Here is a 26,596-nt window from a genome sequence, read left to right as displayed (position 1 = left end):
AGGGGGAGGGCCACGGAGTTTGAGAGGAAAAAAAAGTTTTTGGGTACCTCTTTTCAGTAGCAGCACATGGAGGAAGGAGTGGTCTGGGACTCGGATAATGGAACCTAGGAGACAGAATGGGAGGGAAACGGGGCTCAGATTTCAGCTTGACAGGGGGTAAGGGGCTGGACTGATATTTGGGAATATACGAAGATTCATTGAAGGCAACGGGGACATAAAACTACAGTGCCTGACCTGAAGCGGTCGGTGCTGAGTTTCTGCTGGGGTCTGGGTCCTGCCACTGGATTCCCCCATCGGTTTTGGAAGGTTGAATGTTGAATGGTTCGGCTTTGTAACTGGGAACACACACACTAAATACTGAGAGAAGCCTCCGCTCCCTTCGTACCCTTCTTTTTTCTCCCCTAAAGGCCCTGCATGTCTAATATTTAGACATGTTCAGCTTTGTGGATTCGAGGACTGTACTGCTACTTGTAGCAACCCAAGTCTGTCTATTAGCCGTTGTGAGATGTCAGGAGGACGACCGTAAGTGGCAGTTTTTTTTATTTCTCTCAAAGAAAGTGTGGTTATTCTGAAAAAAAATGCTAAAACAGTACTTGCCATAAGATGCATATTAAGGGCAAAATGGTTCTACAAGTCAAATTACCCTGTCATATGTTTTAATTTGTCGCCCTGTAAGCACAGCACCGGTACTTTGAACTGTCCATTGTTTTGGTGCTTGGATTGATTTGGTTATTCCTTTGCACCTTTTACGCACAGCTTGTGCGGGATTGTTTAGACACCGGTTGCTTGGAAAAGAGTCCGATTGATGATAATTGTGGTTCTACTGGCCAATAAGTGTTTTGATATTATCTGCAAAGTTGGTTATGTGAGAAAACTCGATATATTAGAGTTTATGGATGTGCGTAAAAGTGATGGAATGGGTTGTGGGACGTGGGCAGTTTATGTGAGATAATGCGCCTAAAACTGAGGTTTGATGATTTTAAATTACACTTAATTAGTTGTTAAGAGTATTTAATCATTCTCAGTACAGGTTTAATTTTTTGTGGCACTTTAAACGCGATGTGAAAATCATAAGATTCAGATTTTGATCTCACTCAATAGTGGACTCAGCTCTTTGCCTTACCCCCACCTCCCCCCTCTCTCGCAAGTTGCGCCGCCGGACACCTGTGGGTGCTTTGGAGGCCTTGACAGGCTCCCCTTTTAACTCCAGATCCACTTCATTGAGGTGTGGGGGGGCAAAAAGCGAAAGGTGGTGAGGCTTAAGGGCCTTTGGTGAAAAGCGTTAACATTCCTTTGCTGTCAGAGGGCATCGAGACGAATCCAGGCTTGTTGAAGCGGAATGGTGGGCTAATAACCAAGATTTCCATAAAAAACTCGAAAATTGTTTATTTCAGCGTTCACATCATGAAGAAGCCAAATGGGCCTGTTATTCTTTATACCTGTATACTTACCCTTCTATATGCAGAATCTTGCATATTCGATTATACAATGCCCAGTCAATTAAATTGGACTGGGATTATTCATCATCATCATTCATTAAAGTATGGTATCCAGAGGAGACATTTGAGAGTGAAGGTATGCTAGTAGATTGGGGCCAGAAATAATGTTCCATATGATTTCAGGGTTTCCATCTGCTTAAAAGATTACCCAGAGGCTGTGACAGTCAGCCTAGAGAGAGAGGGAGGGAGGGAGAGAGAGGGTGGGAGAGAGACACAGAAGGAGAAGAGAGAAAAAGAGAGATAAATGACTGGAAAAATATAAGAAGGGCGTTTTATTATTATAATTCTAAAAGATGCATTGTTTTGAGTATACAATAGGTGAGGCATGCCAAGGCTCCAAATTAAAAGAGAGAGGAGTTGGTGTTTCAAGAGGAAAGAGAGAAAGGGGAAAAAAAACTCAAGCCAAGGCAAAAAACACTCATGCAATTGCAAGTCTCAGGTTACCCTTTCAGAGATGTAGGCCCCTGGACATAATGCAAACCCTTCTTTTCCTGAGAGTTAACTGGTGGCAGAATTTTTTTTTCTGGGACACGCTAAGAAGCCCTAAAGAGGCCAGAGTGTCTGGCTGTGACCCCAGCCTAGCAGGCTCAAAGGGCAGCAAACAGCTACTGGCTCCGAGTCACTCAGAGGGGACAGGGGTCAGGTCTTTACCTTTCAATTTGGAGGCTGCTGACTGACCATCCATGGAAGCAAGGAGGCCAGAGGGCTGAGCTGACAGGGGCAGAAGCAGGGCCAAGGCCTATAAGTTACTAAATGTGTAGCAGCCTCAGCCTGTGTAGCAGCCTCAGCTGGAAACCAGAGTTGAGCCTAACGTCCCAGAAGCACACCTGGGTTCACTTTACCATTTTCATCATTTTACTCCTCTGGCAAACAGTATGGCTGCCAACACATGTGGGAAGAGAATTACAAACTATCTCTGGAGTTGCAGTGATCAAATGGCTCCTCTGTATCAGCATGATAAGCAACTTGTCCCAGAATACCCCATTTCACAAGAATCTTTCATATTTGATCCAGTGAAAGGACAGGTGCAGGCCTCTGACAGTTCATTGGAGCCTATAAAACTAAATATCAAAAAGGCAAGTTATGTGCGTGAAAGCTGACCATTTTCCTTTCTCTGAGGTGTTTGAACTGGCATCCGACACAGCTATGGCTTCCAGATGGGGTTTAAAATGTGCCCTATGTTTGTACAAGGCAATAGTTCGTGAATTGCCCACTCTGTCCCTTTCCAGAAAGGCCTCATTCATTGCTGCTGAGGTCCGTTAGGTTACCTAGACTTAAGCAGGCCTCAAAGGTAAATATAACTACTGTACTTACTCCTTCTGCCCTCCGCATCTCACTGCCTCTCTCTGCTCTGCATTCCCTGAGGCCTCCTTCCTGGTGCGTCAACCACTTTCACCCCATGGTGAAGGTTCAGTGGCTCCAATCAGAGCATTTGTTTGAGCATGTGTTTGGTCTTCTGTTGCCTATTGAATTAGTTGTCTGAGTGGAAAATGAACTGGAATGTGGCTAATGTCCAACAAGTTCATTGATAAATTTCACTGTGCGGTGTAATTTAGACCATGTACAGTAGGCCTATGGTTAGTGTACCTGTGTTGACACACGCCCCACTTCCATCACATTCCGTTACGCACTCTATGCCAAGCTGTGGTCCGATAAAAAACATCCAAAGATTTTTCATCAAGTGAATGCAAAGACTGTGTTTCATGTGCAGTAATTTAGGGCGTCTTCACAATGTAAACTAGCCCTATATTTACCTTTGCAGTGCAATTAGGGGGGAATTCAGACACATGGTCTCTAGCGCCTGTGAAGTTATGGGAGGTTTCCTGAAAGTCTTGCAGAGATCAGCTGTGGCGCTTCATTCTGTGAGGTTACACTGCCACCATGTGGCTTGTTTAGAAGTTGCAAGCTCTTGTGTTAGTATCCAGGATTGCTTTTGGTATTGGACTTTGGTTATTCGTTCAAAGGGAATGTTGGCACATGATTTGTGATTTGTGGAATTTGTGTTGAAAAAGATAATTCTGGATTGGTGACATTAGTCATCAATAGGTGTGTCATGAATTATAATGGGAAGAGGACCTGATGTCAGGCTGTGTGTTGTCAAGCATCCGCCCTGCTGAAGTGTCTTTGAGCAAGACACTGAATCCCAACCAGCTTCAGGAATGCTGTTCTGTCGCTGACCTCTGACCTCCTTGTGTGGGGGAAAGCGAAAAGATTTTCTACAGGGATCAATGAAGTATCACAGTACATTTGTATTATCAGGAATAAATTCTTGGGCTATTTCTTATTTAAATTTATGCCTTTCTAATGTTTTTATTTTCCTGTTAACACACTGGAGTACCTGTTGATACACAGTAAAGGTGTTTCCCATCTGAACAAAACATTGCTTAGTTTGTTTTATGTCTTGAAGACATGTTATGATTTAAATATTGTAATTGTTGTTTATGAGTAACATTGCAGGGACTGCTATTCAAACCTGATGCATAATCTCCTTTTTCCTCCCACCAACTACCTGCCTGGGCCTCTGTGTGTACCTTACTATGGTCTCACACACACAGAGGAGGATGCTTTTAGCTGTGTACAAGATGGACAACGCTATAGCGACAAGGACGTATGGAAACCAGAGCCTTGTCGTATCTGTGTGTGTGACACGGGAACCGTCCTGTGCGACGAAATTATCTGCGAGGAGCTAAAAGACTGCCCAAAACCTGAAATCCCATTCGGAGAGTGTTGCCCCATCTGCGCCGCTGACCAGGCTCCACCCAGTGGTCGTAATTTATTTATCTCACACCTCTCATAAATAAATTACTGTACAAGATCATGTTGTTTCTTTTGGGGAGAAAACGCTATGTGGACAACTAGTTATTAATCAAAGGATGGCCAGTTACCATTTAATCCCTGTTGCTTTTATCTTTTACCTTTATGCTTTAAACAGGCCTATATGTCATCCTTTGATTTGAATACTGTTTTCTATCCCCCAAACAAACAAATGATCAGAAAAAAAAGAATAACAATGGCACTTCTGACTAGATTTCAGTGAAATGCTACCTCAACGTAATTTTTCCATAGCTGGCTCACCTTGGCCCCATCTTGTTTGAATACTCTCTCCTAGCCTTAGTATCATGAAAACATGTGGGAGTCATTATGAAAATACCTCACTCCAGCAGACATGGCCTAGCAGTTCTACTCTGTATCCTCTCTGTGGAATTCTGCAAATCTGATGTCAAAGAAATAATTGTGAGGGTCTACTGAAGTTTGAGGTATTTGAAGCAGGTATTCACTAAATTTAACCACTCCTGATAAAGCAAGGCCCTTAACATCCGAACGTATCAGTGTTGGAAATATGAACAAAATTGGTTGAGGAGCATCAGTGAAATCAGAAGTGTCACTGTCCACAAAAAGACATGCCTATTGATAAAAATGCTGTATGGAATACATTTTTTTTAATGCAAGGCAATAGGAAGTGCTTAGCTAAAAGTATGTAACATATACAGTATCATTTTAAGTTATCAACCAACTAAAAAGTAAAAAAGCTTCTTATTTACCAATATTGTTATCTAACAATGCTATGGGATTGATGAATCCCAGTTTAACTAACTCAGGGTTGGATTTTTCAGAAGCAAATTTGCACCATGGTCATCTTCATTCTTTTGACTTGCAACAGATCAAAGATGAACTCAGAATGCTTTGAATTTGCTTATGAAAATCCCAACCCTGGCATATACCAGACTAGATGTTCAGAAACAGGTACTTTGCATAGGCTACTCTGATTCCCTTGCTTTCTACCACTCCCTTTTACCTGCTTCTGCTTTGCTTCTGCTTTGAGTTCGAAGATGGTGCCTCAACCAACACTTCATCAATCAGATGGGTTCTTTGGGTACCAGGACTAAGATTTGGTGGTGGTCTTTAGTGTAGTCTGATTTAGGAAAAGTATAATTAGCTATCTACAGGTGTAGATTGTATGGGCTTCCAGGGAAAATAAACCTGGTGCATTGTTATTGTGTAATCCATTTGCTAACTGTGATTTATTTCCCCCTCTTCTCTTCTCAACCACATAACAGGAGCACCTGGAGCTAAGGTGAGACACTGTAGGATATTGAGATTCTGTGTGTGTGGTTTTTTGTGTATGTGTGTGTGCATGTGCATGATTGCATGTGTGTGTCTGTGCCTGTGTGTTTTTGTGAAATGCAGCTCCCCACTACCTACAATTAACTCTGTAGCTGTCCCAGACTCATATCAGTGCTGCAGCATGGCCCTGTAGTTTATGGATTTAGGTGATACTTTGATGTGAAAGAACTTTGTCAGGCAGATAATAGTTATTTCCTGCCTCACACTGGGTGCCATATTTATGTGTCGCATGATATTGCAGGGCATACTTATTATTTTCAACACTTTTCTGTTGAGCAGTTTCCTGTTAAAATTGCTAATTTTCCATCGAAAAGGATTTTCCAAATGCTCACTCATGAGCAGGGTTGCAAATAATGGAGGAGAAGTGGCTGAGAGAACTGAATGAATGCATGGATATGATTTTCTAGCCCTAATCCTAATTGCTGTTATTATGCTTTATCTTTCCAATACCAGGGTCAGAAAGGCGAACCTGGAGACATTACCGATGTAAGTTAACACCCTCAATATCCTGTATTCAGAAGAAAAACTCACTCAGGTCACCATTCTTTTCATTTCTATGAGAATACTAATTTCTAAATTACTGTACCTTGGAGTTTGAAAAGCCCCAGTGATGGAGAATTGTTTCATCGTCACAAGAAACACTGCCCCTTCTGCGTCTTTATTTTCAGAGGCACAGTGAGAGTGCAGTACTAATGCTGAGGGTTGCATAATACCTCCGGCTGTGGAAGTGTGCAAGTCTAGTTTAGTAATTAGTTACACAAAGGATAGAGAGAGAGAGAGAGAGAGAGAGTGAGAGTGAGAGTGAGCAAAATAACTGAAGATTTCAAAGATTATGTGCCAACAGCCTACCAGAGAAAGCGTAAGAAATAGAGAAAAGGGGGGAAGAGAGAGAAAGAGAGGGGGGGGGGGGGTCTTCTCAGTCCATTAGGCCTGTTAGCCCACTCGTCAGGAAGACAGCCAAGCACAATAAGGCCTCCATACAATCCCTCCCTAAAGATCTCCATAGGCCAAGAGAGCGAGAGAGAGAGAGAGAGAGAGAGAGTGAGAGAGAGAGAGAGAGAGAGAGAGAGAGAGAGAGAGAGCTGCCTGCTGCTGCACATGGAAATACTTTACCCCTCTGAGGGAATAGAAGCCTGTGGCAGGAAATAAGAAGGCATTGTTTATTGTGTGTTTGTTATAATGCTTTGCCCGAAGAGATTAGCAATCAACAGTTCTGCTCTGATGGGAGAACGACAATATTTCCGTCCATTTACAATCAACAGTGCAGTACTTACCTGACCCAGTAGATCTGATAAATTTAAGAGTTAGAAGTTCTTCAAAGCAGATATAAAAAATATTCACTTTGTCTACATTATAACATATCCTAATCAACGGTTTTACAGGATTTGCTTCATTTGAATAACAACCTTAAACTTTTAAGATAATGTTTTATGAAAGATAAGCAATGTAGTAGTGCTGACACATTCTCTTTTCTCTCTTTTCTTCTCTTTCATTTCCCAGGTTGTAGGACCAAGAGGACCATCTGGCCCTATGGTATGCACTGCTTTCAGCATTTACACATTTTTACCCAGTTACCCTTCTTAGAAACCATTATGCAATTTGCTGGATGCAGAGAGATTTTTGTCCTAACTGTGTTTATATGTAAGATAAAATGAGATTGCGTTAAGAGCAATCTAAGGTATTACAGAGTACTTCATTGCCTTTTACATCTACATGAAATGGGATTAGGATTACAATAACAGTAGCAGAGTTCATGGACTACAACTGTTTCTTCAGCTCTCGAACGTACCGCTCACATGTACTGAGATCACACCTGAAGTTATTTCTTGTCTCCTGCTCACCTAGGGCCCACCAGGAGAGCAAGGACCACGCGGATCAAGAGGAGACAAAGGCGAGAAGGTGAGTCCGACACATAAATACCCCCCCCCCCCCCTTGTCATTTTCTCTCCCTGACCCTTTAAAAAATACTAGACTTGAGAACTCGCACTCTGTCAACTTTAGAAGTACAGCATGTCCTATTGAATCTGATAGCATTAGGTCTTTGGGGGAGGTGGAGGGGGTGGGGAGGTGGGGTATCTGCTATAACTTGCAGGTTTGCAGAATGGTTTCATTGAGCAGCTCAGTCAAACTAGTCATGTGTCGTTTCCATTAGGCTGTGTGGTCTGCTGCGGGCTGGGTTGTTTAACAGATGTGGGCCTTTTCGGAGACTCATAATGTAAACCTCTGGCTGCCACTGAGGCCTCAGTCATCCAGTGTGGGAAACCAGTGTTGCGGCACTGGTTGGGCTTTGATCACTGCATTAATGTAACAACACTTGGATGTGATAATGGCTGCAGGCAAGGAGTTTATACGGTGTAGTTGTCTTGTTTATGCATATTTCCGCGCAAGGTGAATTGATTTTCTCCAGGTTGGAGTCGCTTTAGAGGAGGAATTTTAATGAGCCGTTTTTATCATTAGAGTTGTTCGGAAATGACTGCTGGCATGTTCCTAGAAGTGGCTATTGTTTTCTTAGAGAGTTGTTCTGTATGTGTTATCACTTAAGTGGAGCATTTTTGAGACATTATATGGAGTGTAGTGAGTCATTTTAAAAAAGTAAGAAATATGTGGTTAAGCTGCAGTAAGCACTATGATGGAAATTCTCACCATTCTTAACCTCATAGGAGGTCATGAGTTGGAATTTCAGTCAACTCCTACTGTTTAGCTATGCTTTTATTGCAACATTGGTATTACAACCAGGCCTAGCATATTTGTCTGTCTTATTACAGTGTAATATGCATATGCTTCTTGAGCAACGCCTCTTTCAGATATGTTTTAAGAAATTGCTTGTCATGCTGTTTCAGTTTTAGTATCTCTGTTTGTTTTTCTGTAGCTGTCTGTCAAAATCCTAAAACATGTAAAGCCATCATGTCTTCTAAACAGTTAATTCGAGGTATTTTTTTTATAGTAATATATCATCATTAAGCTAGTGTTTGCACAACTTACGCAACCTTTGAGGTGTTCAACACATTCTTTGTTTAGTATCCCCTTGCAGGGTAATTTGTCGCTACATGCACTGTGGTATGCCGGTTAGTGTCTGATTTGTCCTGATAAATCATCAGCACACAATGCCTCCAAAAAATCTACATCTTGTCATTTTTTATCATACTATTTTAAATAGTAGAGCTAGCAATGGTATTAGATCAATAATAGCTTGTAATCTCCTGTTTGGCAATCCAGCTCAAAAAGACAAATGTCAGACATGATGGATTGCAGTTTGTCACCAGCTGGTCAGGTGTGAGCTGTTGTCATGTTCCCTCATGTAGAACATCAGCTCAGTCTGGAGAAGTTTCAGCTGGGTATTAGGCTTCTGTCCGCAGCATCCGACAGCTGTTGTTCAATGGTGTAACATCTGACAGCTGTTGTGTAATGGTTTATCCAAAGTACAAATATTCAAATAGAGTTCAAATATTGATACACACACTTCCAATTAATGAATGAGAACTTCTAAAGATAATTTTTTAACACTTTCCTTATCTGCATTCACATATATTCAATAAGGAATTTGCCCTAGTGTGTTTGTTGCTGATATTACATAAAAGCCACATAGTTTGATGTTTAATAAAGGATATGCAATTTGATTTGCGTAACATTTCAGGTGTTCTTAGTTGTCAAATAAGTAATTACAATGTGACATACCACTGATATGATAATAAACATAGCTCAATATTTTATTATTTTTTAATATTATATTAAATTGCTTATTATTTTAGTTACTCTTAAGAGGTTGCATCCTTTGGTTGTTTTAGCTTACAAAGAGGTAACTACAATTTTCATCCGCATACATTTTTTGGTTATTCATTAATAAATTGATCATTTGGTACAAGTCATTACAAATGAAAAAGACTCTTTCTCCTCATAAGCAGGCCATATCCTTGTTGTTTTATTGGTTTTGTTTTCATTTCAGTTTTATTTATTTATCTGTTTCAGGGAGGCCCCGGTCCCCGCGGCAGAGATGGCGAGCCTGGTACCCCCGGAAACCCTGGCCCCCCTGGACCTCCAGGACCTAATGGACCCCCTGGCCTTGGTGGAGTAAGTATCCCATGACAAGTAGGGGGCGGTGGGGGGTTCACACTCACTACAGACATAGGGGCTGACAGGTTGAACACTGCAAGGCTGAGAATGGGTTCACTTTGACTGGGTGGAGGAAGCGGGGAGAATGGTGAAGCGGTGGAAGCAAGAGGTTTCGAAAGAAAACAAGAGCACAAAAGAAGGGGGGAATTGCTGGTATTGGGAGGAGGTAGAAAGACAACCGTGAGGGGATACGGAGAGAGAGAATAGACAGAATGCTTCTCATTCTTTGTGAGAGAAAAGGAGGGAGGCAGTGGGTTGCAGGGAGGGGAGGTGGAGAGACAGGAGGTAGTATGATAGACTTGGGGAGGGAAAGGGAGGGAACTTTTTTTTTGGGAAAGACAAGGAGATCCTTTGTGAAGCAGCAGAAAGATGAAAACAGTTCACATGCCCTCTGTCTCTCCTCTGTCTGCCCTGTATTCCCATCAACTCTACTGTTGACAAACACTTAAAACCTGACCCTCTCTCTTGCCAAAAAGTTGTTGGCAATTCGTCCAACTATTTTATCTATTCCAAATCTTTATCCTGCAGCCAAAGTCAGATAACCTTTGTTTCGCTGATAACCTCAAATGCTGCCAAAAGATAATGACACCAACATGCCACAAACTGACACAAAAGATACCTGGTCACCATTCATGTGTCTGGATAATAATCTTAACAATCTCTTAATAATCTGTATTTTCCTCTTGCCTTCCACAGAACTTTGCTGCTCAGATGGCTGGCGGATTCGACGAGAAGGCTGGCGGCGCACAGATGGGCGTGATGCAGGGACCAATGGTGAGAGAGGGATGATGAGACCTACTGCCACTTCAATGTTCTTTTCACAGTACGCTGCTGAACCCCTCAATCTGCTGGGACGTTATAGTTTTTGGGGGGTCAGCAGGGTGGCCTACTGGTTAGAGAGACTGTCCTTCATCTGGATGACCCGGGGTAAATCCCTGTGTCAGCAAGAATCCGCCCTGCTGGAGTGTCCTTGAGCCACACACCGAATCCCTACCAGCTGCATTGGCGCTGTTTTGTATCTGACTCTGCACTCCGACCTTCCTGGAGGGGGGCAAAGAAAATGAGCCTTACGTGGATCAGTAAAGTTTCACATTATTATTACATGTAACAACGCCAGCTACAGGATGGACACCTAAGGCACCTAAGACCTGCTAAGGCAACATGATTGTTTTTCACCAGGAGCGGAGATACCCTTCTAGGATTTAAAATCAGTTTGACAGCAAATGTCCTAAATGACGCGAGGAAACAACACACACCACCGATTCAAGACTAGTCTCCATGATATATAGCATCCTGTCTCATCAGCAATGTTTTTTTTCCCAATATTTGTTTATGGTCTTGGGAGAAAGCTCATGGCCTCCTGTAAAAGTGGGCTCTGTCCCCTAGTGTTGGAGAAAAGAAACTTCAGCCTTCTGGGTCCTGATGGAAAAATAAACACCTCCCATGGAGTATAGAGGGCTGGTTTTAAAAATTGAGGAAACAGCCATTGATCGTTATTAATTTTCAAGCCCATGAAAAACCACTGCTGCCGCCAGCTAGCTGGCATGACAGATTGCCTGTGCTGGAGTGAGGAGCACACTGGGAGCTATTTTGGTTTGGAAAGCCACCGTGCAGCTTGGCCCCGGCTCAGCCCAGCTGAAGTCTGAGACGTCAGGAGGGGGCTGGAGTCGATCAGATCCCCACAGTGAGCTGCAGCCTCTGTGGCTTCACTCCTCTGTCTGTCCATTCGCATGTCTGTCTGAGTCTGAGTGCTCACCACAATACTGGGTCCTTTTGAAGCCAGCCCACATTTAGCTTGGCATTTGCCAGCCTGATGGGGGAGAGAGAAGTGAAAGGACAGACTGGAATGACGTCTAAATCACAAGTCAAAGTCATAACCACCCCACCCCCCCCACCCCCTCCACACACACACACACACACACCTCACCCCAACCCAGATCCCTGCACCTACATACCAGACACTAAAACAACGCTCTCACTGAGATGTAAGCGCACACACAGACGCATAAACACACACACGCATAAACACACATACACACATCCCCTAAACACACATACAAACAGTCCTGAAGATATAGAGCCCCATTGACGAGTCCCTACCCATTGCGCTGTAGGCCTCCCACACCCACTGAAAGGTGACTTTCATTCCCCTCTGAGAACCACTGTGCAGTGCCGCGTTTTGACGTTTTCTTTGGCTGCCACCCCACATTTCTCAAGCATAATCATGATGCAGAAAGGGGAGGTTTATAAAAAGAAGTCCATTGAAAGGAATACTTTTTTTTTTTTTATCCGTGAAGAGAGTTGTCACAAGTAAGCCTAATCAAAGCATTTTTTTCATGGAGGAACTGGGAATCTTGTGGAAACCTACATTCCTTGTACAGTTAATGGTTTTCTTTGTGTTGTTTGTGTGTGTGTGAGAGAGAGAGAGAGAGAGAGAGAGAGAGAGAGAGAGAGAGAGAGAGAGAGAGACAGGGAGAGAGAAAGAAAGAGAGAAAGCGAGAGGGATTTGGCTCATCACCTCTATAGAATGTGATTTTCTCTTGCTGAGCAATGAGGCATGGAGGTGAAGTAAAAATTACTTTGACATATGATTCCAGCCAGAAGCTCTCACATGGCAGATTAAAGTTCAGTCAGAGAGGATTTAGGTGAAGAAATCACACCCTCTGTTTTGATCCCTGAAATATAACTTTTATGGGATTAAGAATTTATCTATGGAAACCAAACAGTTCAGTATTACGTTGTTTTTCATCCCATGCGAAGGTGTGAGAAGTCATGTAGAGTTCAAGCACTCCTCTCAGGAGTACAGCACTACTGCTGATGACCTTTGAACTATAGAAATGCACAGCGGGTGGGAAAAAGAGAGAGACTGAGAGAAAGGGGGGATAGGGGTGGGAGGGAGATTTGACAGTGAAAAGACCAGAGAGAGAGAAAGTCTGCCACTGTGGAATTCCAAGCGATTTATGGATCTGACAGGCAGAGCCGTTGAGTTTTCAGTAGCTTTGGGGCAAAGCAGGCAAAATGTTTTTATAGCTCCTGAAAAAGTTCAAGTGGAAGAAAGCTAGGTTTCATTTTTCCTCTAACCCACATACAGAACTGCGAAATGTGAGACATACCAGTGCTTAAGCTTGTTTTCTATGTGTGTTTGTGGAGGTTACAGTGTGTGTATTGGTGGAGGATGTGATTACCTGTCGTTATCCTGATGTTGTGTCTCGTGTCTCTTTTCTTCCCCCCAGGGCCCTATGGGTCCTAGAGGACCACCTGGCCCCTCCGGAGCACCTGTAAGTACCTCCTGCACTCTCCAAACAATACACAGGCTGGACACCTGTACACTAGATCCTCTGTCCAATGACAGGCAGTATATTCTAGGCTGCCTCGTATAATTGTAACTTGTTGCATATTGTTGTGTACTTTTGTGCTATTGTCTACTTCCCCTGAGCGTTTTTGATAACTATGATGACCCCAAAATGGCCGGTGACTAAAGGCCACTTTGAACACTCCAACAAAGGAGGACATACCATAAACTGACATAAATATTTACACACACTCCTGTTTTACTGTGCTGTGGGTATCTGTTGCTTTCCGGAGGAAGGTGGCACACTGAGAATACTTTCATCTCCCAGCTGCAGGCTGCAGGGCTTTTTCCTATGCCACAACCCAGACATGCAACACCTGACAATTTACCTGGGGGCTGCCCCCACCCCCCCTCTTTTCTTCTATTCTCTTGCCCTCAACCAAGCTCTACCTGCAGCCCTTGCAGCCCTCCCAGCCTCCAGAGTAAAGCTATTAAGTTGTAGGCAATGCCAGCTGACTTGTCTCAACTTGATGGTTTAATCACACTGAACCCTCATTTGGGGAGACATAATCTCTCCATGTACACCTTCGTCTGGTTTTAGATTGCATTCAAATGGGGTAGACTGTATTCTGACTGTCACTGTATCTTTATATTCACCTTCATCTTGTGGAAATGGGATACAAAGAGATACTACACTATATAACCACTCTGTAGTACAGCCAATTCATAATCATTGGTTTTAAGTCCAAAGTCACCCATACATTTTTAATTTGCCTCTATCTCTCTCTTCTTTCTACATCACAGGGCCCACAAGGTTTCCAAGGCAACCCAGGAGAGGCTGGAGAGCCCGGACAATCTGTAAGTATCCCACAGGGTGCAATTCCTTCCCTGCGGCCCTCCCTAGATGGTTTATTATAGGTTCTTGCTCCTTAGCCCTTCTCAGACCTCCCTAGGTGTCTCGCCTCCCCTGCAGCCTCCCATAAGCCTCTCTGTTCTTTCCTCCCTGCCCTCTCTTGTCTCTTTGCCTTTTCTCAGGCTGTCATTGTACATGGGAATCAGCTCTGAATGAAAGTGCCTCGTATAAAACAATGGTAGAAAATACATTGTAGTTTAGTTTAGTTTAGTTTAGTTTAGTTTAGTTTAGTTTAGTTTAGTTTAGTTTAGCTTAGTTTAGTTTAGTTTAGTTTAGTTTTGTTTTGTTTAAAGGAAAAGAAAAGAAAAGAAAAGAAAAGAAACAAGAAGACAAGAAACAAGAGACAGAAACAGCAACAAAATCAAGATGACAAGCAAAGACACAACTGGATTGGATGCTGTCTTTCCAACCTTCCTCTATTCTTATCACCTCTTCTTGTAGAATATGCAGCCATCCCTTCCCCTCCATAGCTATCCCCAGTTCTCCAAAGCCTGTAACACCTCCTAACCTTGATCCCTACCTCCTACATCCTTCGCTATCCCCTCTGAGACAGCTCCTCCCCCTCCTACAACCCTCTTGAGTCAGGTCTTTACCCTTCTCCAGCTTTTCCCAGCCTTCCTTGCCTCTCTTCTTACTGACAGCTCCACTAGATCTGTCGAACCTTCCCTGTTCCTTCATATTCCTCCTCAGACAAATCTCCACCGCTCCCCAACTGGCTTTCAATCCTCAACCAACCATTCTCAGACAGATCCTCCCCCCCGCAACCCCCAACATTACCCCTTTCCCCACTTCCTTTTCTTCTTACCCTTTCCTTGCCCTCTCTATCCGGCCGTCTCTCCTCGCTGCCCCAGCTCTTACCCCGCTCTATCCTCACTTACCCCTCCTGAAGCTTCCAGTAAACTGTCCCCCCCCCCCCCCGCTCCCTCCCAGCAGGTAGATGGAGCAGGGTCTCCCCACCGCTGTGCTAATCTGCTCCTGTGCAGGCAGACAGCCTCTTTTAACCTTCAGCTGCAGACAAAATGTTGTACTACATCATTATCGGTGATTAAAATCAAGCTGTCTAGCAGATCGTGGCTTGGCAGTGGTAGAGGGGTCATTATATTGGCTAAGTATTTATGAAGTCCGGTGATCAGCTTAGTCTTTCAAGTCATAATAAACGGTCAAACGTGCACGCTGATGTTTTCCCGCAGAGTAGAGGGACTAGGATCAACGACAAGGTCTCCTTAATGAGCTCATTATGATAACGATAATCATAATGATAATAACAGGAAAACCTATCAGTATTCCTAGTATAAGATCCTTCATATCATTGCTGGTCAGTGTTTCATTCTATGATAGCACTTAAGCAAAGTGAAATGGGCTTTTGCCTCCAGTTCAACCTGCTGAGCTCAGACAGACTGAGAGAGAGAGTGAGAGAGAGAGAGAGAGAGAATGAGAGGACATTCAGACAGAAAGGAAATGGTGAAAGGACAAAAGGACGTAGACAAACACACAGTCGGTGAGAAAGCTGAGAGGGAAAGAGAGGCAGACAGGAACAGAGAGAGAGAAGGAAACAGCTGGACAGCATACTAAGTATTCTGGATATTGAAGTATCTGTTCCCTTTTCCTTCCTAATCTAACTTGTAAATCTTACTCATTCTCAACTCTTCTCATAGAAGAAATTGTCTTATGAATATGGCTGTAATATTTGTGAATTGCGTGAGAATTCATTACTTTTACAGTTTTTAGATGAAGAAGAGAAGCCTACATTGGAAAGTGAAGTTCAATGTGTTTCTTAAAGAGTTTATTGACATTTGTGCTGTGATTAGGTGCAAATAAATGTTAGTTTCTGATTAATTCATGTCAGTTTTCAAGCTAGTTTCTCACAGTCAGCTCATAAACTATCCACACTAATCAGCAAGATAGGATTGCTTTGATTAATGTGAGCCACAATAGGTGGCTCAATGCTTTTGATTAGTGTAGTAGGAAATGCATTATTAATGGCAGCTTTTGTCAGTGAGTGTAACACACACACTTGTGCAATCCAATTGATAATGAGAATCGTCTGTAGTCCTGCTTTTTTTTATATCTCATTTGGCATGTCTTTCAAGAATGTTTTGTGCCAGGGGTGCTTGTAAAGAAAAGGAGAAAAAACATTGTCACCACATGCTATGAATTACTCCAGACTCCAGGTTTAACCTGTGTAACGTTGCCCCCTATTGGTTATCAAAGGTAATAGTGTCTCACCTTGGCTTTTTTTTTCTCTCTCTCTTCCCTAATAGGGCCCCATGGGTCCCCGTGGCCCCCCTGGACCTTCTGGCAAACCTGGAGATGATGTAAGTATCTCTGTCACAGACACAACTGTCAAAACACAACCAACAACCAGAAACCATGACAATCCCTCTGCCACAAAAATATCTGTCTCTGTTGTGTCCAGTCCACTCCCACCTACTTCCCACTCATATATGATTGCTCTAGAAGGATAAAATTGCCACTGGGTGAAGCTCAGTCACTGTCATCTTACAGCAGACTCACAGAAAACGGCCTATACATTCTCCCTAAAACAATCGAAAACAGTAATAAAGCATTTTCCTCATGGCCCTCCATGACTCCACCCACATCCATACTGTGTCCTGTTCATAATTATCATGATGAATTGTACTGCTTCTCAATTGTCCACTCCACTCCCTTGTACATTACATACAATCTGTCACATCAAAGGATGCAAATACTGAATGTGCGCTTGCATTTATAAGATCAATGTTGTAAAGTGTGAATACAGAGTCCCTCCATTAACAATCCATTTGATCTATCTCACTATTAGCTGGCCGATCATTGCTTTCACAAACTCCATTCGCACACCAATTACACTCACTCTAGTTTGCTGCTCTACCATGTGTCTTCCGGGTCTGAATACTGTTATTATGAACATCCAATTGGTCTTCCATAGCCGGACCTACTGTATTTACTCACTTCAATTTTACTTTGTGTTATGCCTTTGTGTTGTCTGCTATGCCAGCATAGAAAAAAAACCAATATGATTTGAACATCCTTGTGAAACTATTATACATTGTATTTAACAGTACTGTTTTAATCAGAAATTGATTTTGAGTTGTCTAAACATATATGTGGGTCTTTGCCATCTTCATTAAATGTTAAACTGTTCACTACACAATAGAAACTTTCTCTATAGTAGATTGCACTTTGCGTTGTACAAATCAGAGACAGAAACTGCCTGCCAAAATCTCTTGTCTTTATTGTTCTTGTGATCAAATTCCTAAAGCCTGGTATAAATGCAACATGGTGTGTTATGGGATGGATCTCAACAACAGGGCATCTCTAACTTTTCTTCTTGTAGCTTACATTACTTTTTCTTTTTCTGGCCTCCTATTCTGTTCAATTCAAGCAATGTCAGCATTTTCACCCCACTTGTTCAAACAAATTGACTACTTTATTACTCATTTAATTGAAGCAATTATTTAATTGAAAACTTAAAAATTTGATGCCCACTTTTCACCACTTGATGGCAGCAGACTTGATATGTCAGATTGTGTCCACTAGGGGCGCTCAATCTCAAAACAACTACATTGAATATACAGTAGATAGATGGGGAAAAATACGTGATTCTTTTCTTTTCTTTTCTTTTCTTAGTATTGCTAATCAGTTTGTGGATTTTATAAAGAACAATCACATTCAATGAATGAATTCAAAACAATTTCAATGCAATTTTCACATCACTGCTCCTCTCTGTTTCTGTTTTAGGGTGAGGCTGGCAAACCTGGCAAGGGTGGTGAGCGTGGACCTGCTGGACCTCAGGTAAGATTTCTCATGCTTTTGATTTATTCTGATTACTGATATCAGCCATGTTTCCGATGACATGAATATTGAGTAGTTTGTTAAAGGTGAACAACGCTTGATTTAAAGATTTTTTTTGTTTTGTTTTTTCTAAAGGCCAAAGACTAGCCTAGTAATAATTTGTGAAAATGGATAGGTTTTGGTGAAAATTAGAGACCAGAGAATTCAGATTCTAATTTGTGATTGACAGTAGTGAATGTTCACTATACAGACTGAGCTGTCCATTCTGTATTTGAGGAAAACCATATGTCAAGCTGAGATTCAGTGCTATTATATTATAAATATGTTATCAATTTAAAGTGGAGTCATTTAGCCAAGAGTCGATTATATTAAGTCAATAAAAGCTTTTTTTCTCTGAGAGTGTCACATGGCCAAACCTCTTAGCAGCGGCCTGGCACTCAGAAGAATCAGCTTTTGGATTTAACCTTTCAAAGTGCATTTCAATAGATAATTCCACGCTAATGAAAACAGTTTGGTTTGAATCTTGTTTCTTAATTTGTCTACGAAGAACCTTTGTCTGTCCGGGAAAAATCTGCCCTGATGTCATTTGTCCCACTGGCTCCCACCCAGTGGAGGAAAAGAGATCTGGATAGTGATACTGTTCCACGCTCTTATCTTCATCTCCTCTGTCTCCACTTTGTTCTCCTCTGTCTCCTCTCCTGTCCCATAAAAGGGAGCTCGTGGATTCCCAGGAACTCCCGGTCTGCCCGGCATCAAGGGACACAGAGTGAGTGTGTTCATTGTCAACAGACGTTTCACCAATGTCAAACAAACTAGATTGTTGTTTTAGTCCCTATTCTTGGTTTCCTAACTGTGTGTTTTGTCCCTCCTCTATCTTTTAGGGCTATCCAGGTCTTGATGGTACAAAGGGAGAGCTTGGAGCTGCTGGCTCTAAGGTAGGATTTTTTCTTTCTCTTTAACTCACCACGCTCCTATTGTTTTCTGTATGATTTTCTATGTTGATGGTGACCTAGCTAGATAAGATACAGCAGAACAAAATGCTACAACAATTTCAGTAACAGTCAGTATGGGAGTATTTTTCTGTAATCAGACCAGATTTCATGGTTTGAGTAATCCACTAAACATGGAAGGTCTGTTATCATATAAATTTGACTTGCAATGATAGGAGTCTTTTCTCTCTTTAGGGTGAGTCTGGTGCTCCTGGAGAGAACGGCGCTCCCGGACCAATGGTGCGTATTTCTGGATATTAACATCTATCAAAGAACATTAATTCACAATGACATCCTATTAGCTACAGTCAACAAATACAATTCTAGATTACACAAATTTAATCTAAGATGTACAATATTACAGAGACTATAGCTCAGGAGTAGGAGGCATTAGTCTTTTTTTCTCACTCTCAAATGGGCTTGCCATGCTAAAATGTCATAACACATCAGGTATAAGATTTCACTCATGCTATGGATTACACAGATTGTAATATGTCCATTCTCCCTCTCTCTCTCTCTCCTTTACACAGGGACCTCGTGGTTTGCCTGGTGAGAGAGGCCGTCCTGGACCCTCCGGAGCCGCTGTGAGTGCCATCTTTCTGTCTATAAACTCTACTTGGACGCAGAAGCTAACATCTGATCCACAGCAGATGTATTAGGTGCAACGCTTTGCTCACTCAGAGTAAAACTCAGAGGCGGAGAGCGTAACTCAGAGTATAATTCAGTGCTGAGTATTACCTTCACTACATCAAACATCAGCACTTATTGTAGTCATATTTGCAGTAGATATTATATCTTCATGTGTCAGCCATAATCTATTACTCCCCATGTACCTGTCCGCTGATTTGAGTAAATCATCTTTGTATGAATAGTTTGTGTAAAACTGCAAAATCCACACTTTATTTACATTCCACTATTTAGTAGAATAAGGTCCAGGTGTTTTTCTGACGTGTGCTGATACTGCTTTGTTTCTGATATCCAGGGAGCACGTGGAAATGATGGTTTGCCCGGTCCCGCTGGTCCTCCTGTAAGTATCATTTTGGGTCTTTTTTTTATTTCACTTTCCCTGTTTATCTCCTTTAGGTTTAGTTAGAAATAAGAACACTCCTTCAAACCTTGTGAATATAGAATACATTGTTTATTTACCCTACTGCTCTTCACTACTCTTCTTTATTCCTCTACGCCCATCATTCATTCTCTCCATCTTTCCTCAATTCTTCTGAGATCACCCCCTCCCTTTTCCCACCCCCCCCATGCTAATCCCCACATGCCCCTCTCTCTCCTTTTTCCACCTTCCACTCACTCTACCCCACCCTTCCCTAGTGCATCCATATCTCCTTTCCCACCCCTCTCTTTCCCCTTATCTCTCCCTGCCTTCCCCTCTATTCTCTCCACACACACACCCCTCTCTCTCTCTCTCACCTGTATGGTAGTAGCCTATGTTTTATCCCCATTTTCACCAACAAGTTCTTATTTTGAGCAGTTGCCTGGGGGCCGTAGGTCTGTGTGCGGAGGGAGGGTTGCAAAGTTACACCTGGGAGCTGCCCGGTGTAACCTCCAGTGTCAGTGATCAGTAGTTGAGCTGACAGCCTGTCCTCTCCTCTCTGCAGGGCCCCGTCGGTCCTGCTGGAGCTCCAGGCTTCCCCGGCTCTCCTGGTTCTAAGGTAAGTCACAGCTCTCTTACTGGTCCCTCCCCCCCTCTTCCTCTTTCCCTTCACCATTGTTGTCTTTAGTTTGTGAGTGAGAGAGTAAGTAAGAGAGTGTCTGTATGTCAGTCTGTCTGTCTGTCTCTGTGTGTGTATCTGTCTCTCTTTCTCTAAAAAAAAAATAAACCATTGCCACTGAAGTTTCTGCCACTTATTTTGAGCACTTTGCACACAAACCAACTTGCATGAAACGTTTAAGAGGTGCCAGAATGTGCACGGTCTATGTAGTTGGGACAGTGTCTTAGTGAATCAAATCAGAACATTTAGGGCTCAGAAAATGGTGGCAGCTCAGGGAGGATTTTGTGGGGACAAGTTGAAATGTGTTAGTGAAATCGGAGAAGGCTGTGCTGCATTGAAAAGTGCTCTACGCCTCCATCTGTGTGGAAAATTAGAGAGGAGGGGGTTTTAAAGCGTTACTCTCTCCCTCCCTCTCTCTCTCTCTCTCTCTCTCTCTCTCTCTCCTTCTCTCGCTGTCTTCTCTTCTTCTTCTCTCTCTCTCTCTCTCTGCTTATTTGGGACTGATTTATTCCTCCTGCATGGCAGACAGGCTCAGCTCAGTGCTTGAGGGCCCTGTGCTGGTGGTTTGCTTTCTTCTTCTATCCCCTTGATAGTCAGGGAAATCGTTTAGGAATTAAAAATGCGAGTCTCTGTTTACGAAATCCAAGAATGCCTTGAAGTCATCACTGCAAACTAAGCTCAAGATGTGGAAGAGTGTGTGTGTGTGTGTGTGTGTGTGTGTGTGTGTGCGTGCGTGCGTGCGTGTGTGCGTGCACGCATGCGTGTGTGTGTGTGTGCGCATTGTACAAACCTACATCCATAAACACTTCATGCACGTATATGATTATGTATGTATGCAGGAGGATGTGTATGCCTGTGAGTGTGTGTGGACATTTTTGTTGTTTGTGGAATATTCCAGGAAGTGTCCCATGGTGAGGGACCTTAGAAATCTCATAATATGAGTTATTGAGCAGTACCTGCAGGATCCCATATGCTGTCTATTTGAATCAGGCCTGCCTGTTAAATCCCTTTGTGCTCATGAAATCCAGCCTTGTTTACAATTTTTTACTCTCTGTGTAAGGCTTAGCACAGTTAAAAAGGACCCAAGACAAACACAGTAAAATGTAGCAACACAAAAACACCACAGTTGTTTTAACCTCAGCTGAATAAACCTAGCACTTTTGCATGTGTATTGCACCCAACACAATGCAAATATTGTCAGACAAGAACATTGCCATGTTTTTACCTAGAACAGAGTAAACCTTGTACTTTTATTATCGAGCAACAGCCATGCTGCCACCGCCTCTAAAATGCAGAGAATTTTTTCCATAACCTTAAAATAACTGGCAGATGTTCCCCCTTTTGTCCCCATATGCACCCTCTTTAACCCAGTTTCAGAGCCAGTAGTATATTGGCCTTGACAATGGGCTGTGGGAGAAGAAAGATTTCAGCCACCACAGCACCGTTTTCGCAAACACATACAAACTCTATTATGTCATACTATTGAGTCATGATGTATAAAATGCTACAGCAATGGCAAAGGAATTCCATTCACCAACATGCTGAAAAAGCTGCAAACTCTCAGTGTGGTGAAATCTCTGGCTGATGTCCATTAGGGGGCGGGGGCTCAAAATATTTACTTGAGTGTCTGTGAATGCTGGACCGAGTCTGTTTTACTGGACCAGAAGGTCTGCAAAACATTAGACGCTTGGCTATGACTAGTACACTTTTGAGTCAAACCCACATAAATTTGGTTTATTGAAAGGACAGCTAATTGTTTGTTTTTTTCTTTTAAAAGCTGCTATTCTGTAAACATTCAACTCTAATTTCATTGGTTTACCACTAAAACGTGTAAACTTTGCTAATTAAATGCGGAAACCTTGGTTTCCGAGCAATGGTTTGTTTCTTTCTTTTCTCAAACAAATTAAGACAAATACTGTGCTAATTAACAATTTCATTAGTTAATTTTACTGTTACAAATGATTCATCATTAATTAAAAATATATTACAGCTTTTTCTATATTTTTTTGCGGACTATAGTAGTAATATTGATATCTCACTGCATAGCTTATTACATGCCAGTCGTTTTGCGAAATACTACTAATGTGTTGATGTTAGTTACATTTATTATTCTAAGATTGCTCTTGAATTTTGTAATTGTCACCAACTTAAGTGAGCTTCTTTAAAATTGTACTTAAATATGTAAAAAAGCATATTGACAGTTATTTCAAAGGCTTGTAGCCAAAATCAAATCAAATAGTCTAGGTCTAGGTCATCACTACTATTATTTTGCTGTACAGTTTTTGTCACAATTTTAATATTTTCTACTTATTGATACTTGGTCTCACCAAGAGCTTTATTTTTTTATGCAGAATGAAACTCATTTTCACACTTTATGCCATTTACACTCTTTAGCTCCAAGCCCTTGTTTGGAGCCTCTTCCCCTCTTCTATGCCATCAGTTTCTTTATCTATTGATCCTTATTTTTCTTCTATTTTTGTGTATTCCTAGTCATTATATATATCATGTGCTAAATGATTCTCAAATGGTGCATATTTGTAGAACCTTGTCTTCAACTTACTTACTGATATTATATTCTGTTGCATACTATGCATTTAATCAATCCAGGCCCAGGCAGAGTAGCTGAATACATTTTGAATGTATGGACATTTTGAATGTATGGATCAAATCTTAATTTCAAGCTTTAAATAGCTCTAACTACTAGATTTTTAGAGCAGCACTTTTTTTCTGTGCTTTTACTTCTACTTGAGCAATTTTTAAATACTTAATTATATTGTAATTAAGTATTTATTTGTCTAATATCGTAATATCGTACCTCATCATAGCAGTCACAATTGCAGTCAAAGAATGAACAGGCTACATAAAAGATTTGAAGATTTGCACCAACTACCGGCGAATTTGTCCATTCTACAGACTACTTGAGCAGATAGACGATAATTATTTGTAGGTTGACTTTTCAAATAAATACTCATGTAATTTCAACCCCTGTTTCCTCTGTGCTGCTGACCAGGGAGAAGCTGGCCCCACCGGCGCTCGTGGACCTGAGGGCGCTCAGGGACCCCGTGGAGAGTCTGGTACTCCAGGATCACCCGGACCCTCTGGCGCATCTGTGAGTGAAGCAATAAAGATATATTAAAAAGAAAAAGCTATAGGCTTTAGTGTCAATAGGAAATACTCTTTGTCATCTAAAAGCCATGATATGAAAGCAATATGCAGCGCAGATGGGCTATGCCACCAACTATATTTTATCCTGAATAATTTATTTCTTATATCCTGTTGTGTTTTCTACATTTTTTTTTTTAATGTATTTCTGAGTGACTGAACTCAGGTATTATGAGCACTGTTTCTAATGCACTGAGAGAGTTGAGAGTTGTAGAAAAGAAGTTTCAAGATGAAAACAGTATATTTTCTTGTTCATATGTACAGCTAGATCAATCAATTCCAGAAAAGTAACTAAATCAGGCTCAATTGTGACTATTGCAGTGCGTTCACTTGCTTTGTCTCTTCTTCTCTGCAGGGAAACCCTGGTACTGATGGTATCCCCGGAGCTAAAGGATCAGCTGTAAGTAGAAAACTGCACTTCATCTGTATTTCATATTGCCACTCTGTTACACTCTAATTCTGCACTTTGCTACAGTGGAAATGACAGGTGATGTTTCCACCAACACTGCTTCTCTGACATCATCTACATAGCCTAACACATTTGCATTTAAAATACAGAAAGCCTGGCCGATTGTTTTGTAAATGAAATTGTAACACTTGTCAGAGCACCAGTCTATATGCTTGTCTATCGAGACCTGAGCTGGTCCGTAAAGTAAACTAACTGAATAGTCAGAATCAGATCCACTCTGGTGGTATCTGTCCACTGAACAGAATAACACTCTCACTGAGCTTTTTATTGCATCTCAAAAGCATCTGTAATGCACCAGTCAGTCAAACATCACAGTTAGAGCCACTGTTGTCATTGATGTCCCCCGACTGTGTATCAGTCCTGCGTTAATAGTGCAGGATTTATATGGGTGGACCAACAATGCAGCCTCACAGCAGCAAATATGTAGAAAAATTGGCGCTTCTTCAGTCTGTACAGGAGGATTTCCTCACTGATTCATTTCTCATTGATGTTACACAAGTTATTAACTGATGCTATAATCAGTAGCAACCTATTGTCCTCTAAGACTATACCCAGTTTGATGGATAGGTGAGTGAATAGAATGATTACACTGATCAACTGACATCACTGCTTCTCTCTGCAGGGCGCTCCTGGTATTGCTGGTGCTCCTGGTTTCCCTGGACCTCGTGGGCCTCCTGGGCCTCAGGGAGCAACTGGACCTCTTGGGCCCAAAGGAACAGCTGTATGTATTCACCGAATAGTTCATTAACCCTAGATATATAATGTAGGGCACCATTATTATTGTTGGTGTGCAGGGAGGTATATGTTTTTAGTTCCTTGTTACTATTTGGAGCAATTATATTTAGATAACCACTAATAGTTTATATCTTTAATCATAATAAAAATGTCTCTCTCTCTTTCTCTCTCGCTCTCTCTCTCTCTCTCTCTCTCTCTCTCTCCATATCTATATATCTATTTATCTATCTATCTATCTATCTATCTATCTGTTTCTCTTCAGGGAGACGTAGGTATTCCAGGATTCAAGGGAGAGGCTGGACCCAAAGGAGAAATTGTGAGTTTTTCCTATGAATATGAAAATATGAATATGGAAACTATGCTTTGACACTTGTTCATGCACTCCGTATTGTTCGGATCTCTTGCCCAAATCCAGACCAAATCCATATCTGATTAATTCACCAGACAATCTCATACTATCTTACTGTACTCCCAAAGAAAATACTGCCTCAATAGAACTAAGTACACTATTTGCTTGGTTTGCTACCCATTCTGCTTTTCACAGTTTCTCAGATGGTTTAAGAAATACAGAACATAGAAACTCAAAGGAAAGAAAATTGCTCCCTCATGCAGAAATAGGATTTTTTTTCTTCACATCATTTTTTGGCATGTACAATCATGACACTAATCAGTAGCACACAAATATTACTCATCTAAATTTTAAAATCACTGTCCACCTTTCTTCAATCACAAAACAGTTCATGTAGAAGGTTAATGTGTAATATTGAAGTATAAGTTTGGAAATTGTGTTTTTTTGCTTTGTTAAAGCCGATCATAAACAATTCCATTTTCCATGCTAACCTTGTTTGTCCTGGATGTGTTTTGTAGGGACCAGCTGGTCCTCAGGGAGTCCATGGCCCGGCAGGAGAGGAGGGCAAGCGTGGACCCAGGGGAGAGCCCGGCGCTGCTGGACCTCTGGGACCTCCCGGAGAGAGAGTGAGTACCATCAAATTTGTTAAAACCAGGTCATAGTTGTTTATGAAAGTTTATGCTGGTTGGCAACGTTCTGCTTTGTTTTACAGCCATCCCAATGAATGCAATCCCAATTAATTAATTAATAAATATGTGTAGTTGTGTAGTTGCTTAGATCAGAGGTTGACACAAAGTAGACACACATTAGGCCAGGGAGCCCCATTTGATATGATTTTGTCCCAGGGAAAACATGGGAAAATTTTGTTTTTTGATGTTATAGTGTGAATTTCATACTTGTCTATATTGTACATGTGGAGATAATATTGGTGAGAGTGAAACCTATGATCAGAATAGTTTTATTAAATTATAGTAAAATTAAGCTATTCCTCATTTTGCTTGGGTCCTGGAACCCCATGAAGGACCACTGGGGGTTTCCAGACCGAACTAATGGCTAAGAATATATTGTTGTTCTTATCCTAATCCTAACTCTGGTCTGGTGTTTTCTATTTAGGGATCTCCCGGTAACCGTGGTTTCCCTGGTCAAGATGGTCTGGCTGGTCCCAAGGTGAGTGTCACCATGGTTACACCCGTCCCAGAGGAGGGTTTATTATTGCAGTAGGAATGGAAAATCTGCTGTGAAACAGGAATGAACAGGGATGCCTTCAGATAAACAGAACATCTGAATCTGGCAGAGGAAGGAAGAGATAAGAAACTGTATGAAACTGATGCGTCAGGAGTCATGGTTGTAAATCTGTGGAACTAATAATTATGTGGTCCATGTGCCGCTGATTGTATTTGGAAATTGCTGTCAACAATAGCCAGGTCCAATATT

At 41.8% G+C, this 26,596-nt stretch overlaps 1 protein-coding gene across 4 annotated transcripts in view; it reads left to right on the top strand.

Moving 5' to 3' along the window:
* The first annotated feature begins 240 nt into the window (after nt 1-240).
* The window catches only part of col2a1b (collagen, type II, alpha 1b), a 53,089-nt gene continuing 26,733 nt past the window's right edge, over nt 241-26,596 (top strand). Inside the window, exons 1-24 of one of the 4 annotated variants that reach the window (XM_071544551.1) lie at nt 241-522; nt 4,055-4,264; nt 5,558-5,574; nt 6,078-6,110; nt 7,125-7,157; nt 7,470-7,523; nt 9,591-9,692; nt 10,431-10,508; nt 12,968-13,012; nt 13,831-13,884; nt 16,201-16,254; nt 17,681-17,734; nt 18,447-18,500; nt 18,616-18,669; nt 18,919-18,963; nt 19,254-19,307; nt 19,706-19,750; nt 20,334-20,387; nt 23,458-23,556; nt 23,965-24,009; nt 24,701-24,799; nt 25,076-25,129; nt 25,681-25,788; nt 26,276-26,329. In XM_071544551.1, the coding sequence (XP_071400652.1) occupies nt 432-522; nt 4,055-4,264; nt 5,558-5,574; nt 6,078-6,110; nt 7,125-7,157; nt 7,470-7,523; nt 9,591-9,692; nt 10,431-10,508; nt 12,968-13,012; nt 13,831-13,884; nt 16,201-16,254; nt 17,681-17,734; nt 18,447-18,500; nt 18,616-18,669; nt 18,919-18,963; nt 19,254-19,307; nt 19,706-19,750; nt 20,334-20,387; nt 23,458-23,556; nt 23,965-24,009; nt 24,701-24,799; nt 25,076-25,129; nt 25,681-25,788; nt 26,276-26,329 (1,590 nt within the window). In that variant the 5' untranslated portion in view covers nt 241-431. Of the gene's footprint in view, nt 523-4,054; nt 4,268-5,557; nt 5,575-5,736; nt 5,757-6,077; nt 6,111-7,124; nt 7,158-7,469; nt 7,524-9,590; nt 9,693-10,430; nt 10,509-12,967; nt 13,013-13,830; nt 13,885-16,200; nt 16,255-17,680; nt 17,735-18,446; nt 18,501-18,615; nt 18,670-18,918; nt 18,964-19,253; nt 19,308-19,705; nt 19,751-20,333; nt 20,388-23,457; nt 23,557-23,964; nt 24,010-24,700; nt 24,800-25,075; nt 25,130-25,680; nt 25,789-26,275; nt 26,330-26,596 lie in introns of all 4 variants that reach the window. The other 3 variants (XM_071544552.1, XM_071544554.1, XM_071544553.1) reach the window with 3 other exon arrangements.

This window comes from Centroberyx affinis, unplaced genomic scaffold (genome assembly GCF_046629955.1).
Source record: "Centroberyx affinis isolate AG114_WGS23_722 - 3 ecotype Tasmania unplaced genomic scaffold, CSIRO-AGI_Caff_v1 ptg004599l_1, whole genome shotgun sequence".
NCBI lineage: Eukaryota > Metazoa > Chordata > Actinopteri > Beryciformes > Berycidae > Centroberyx > Centroberyx affinis.
Note: the sequence above shows the minus strand (reverse complement) of the source record. Positions and strands in the feature narration are given on the sequence as shown.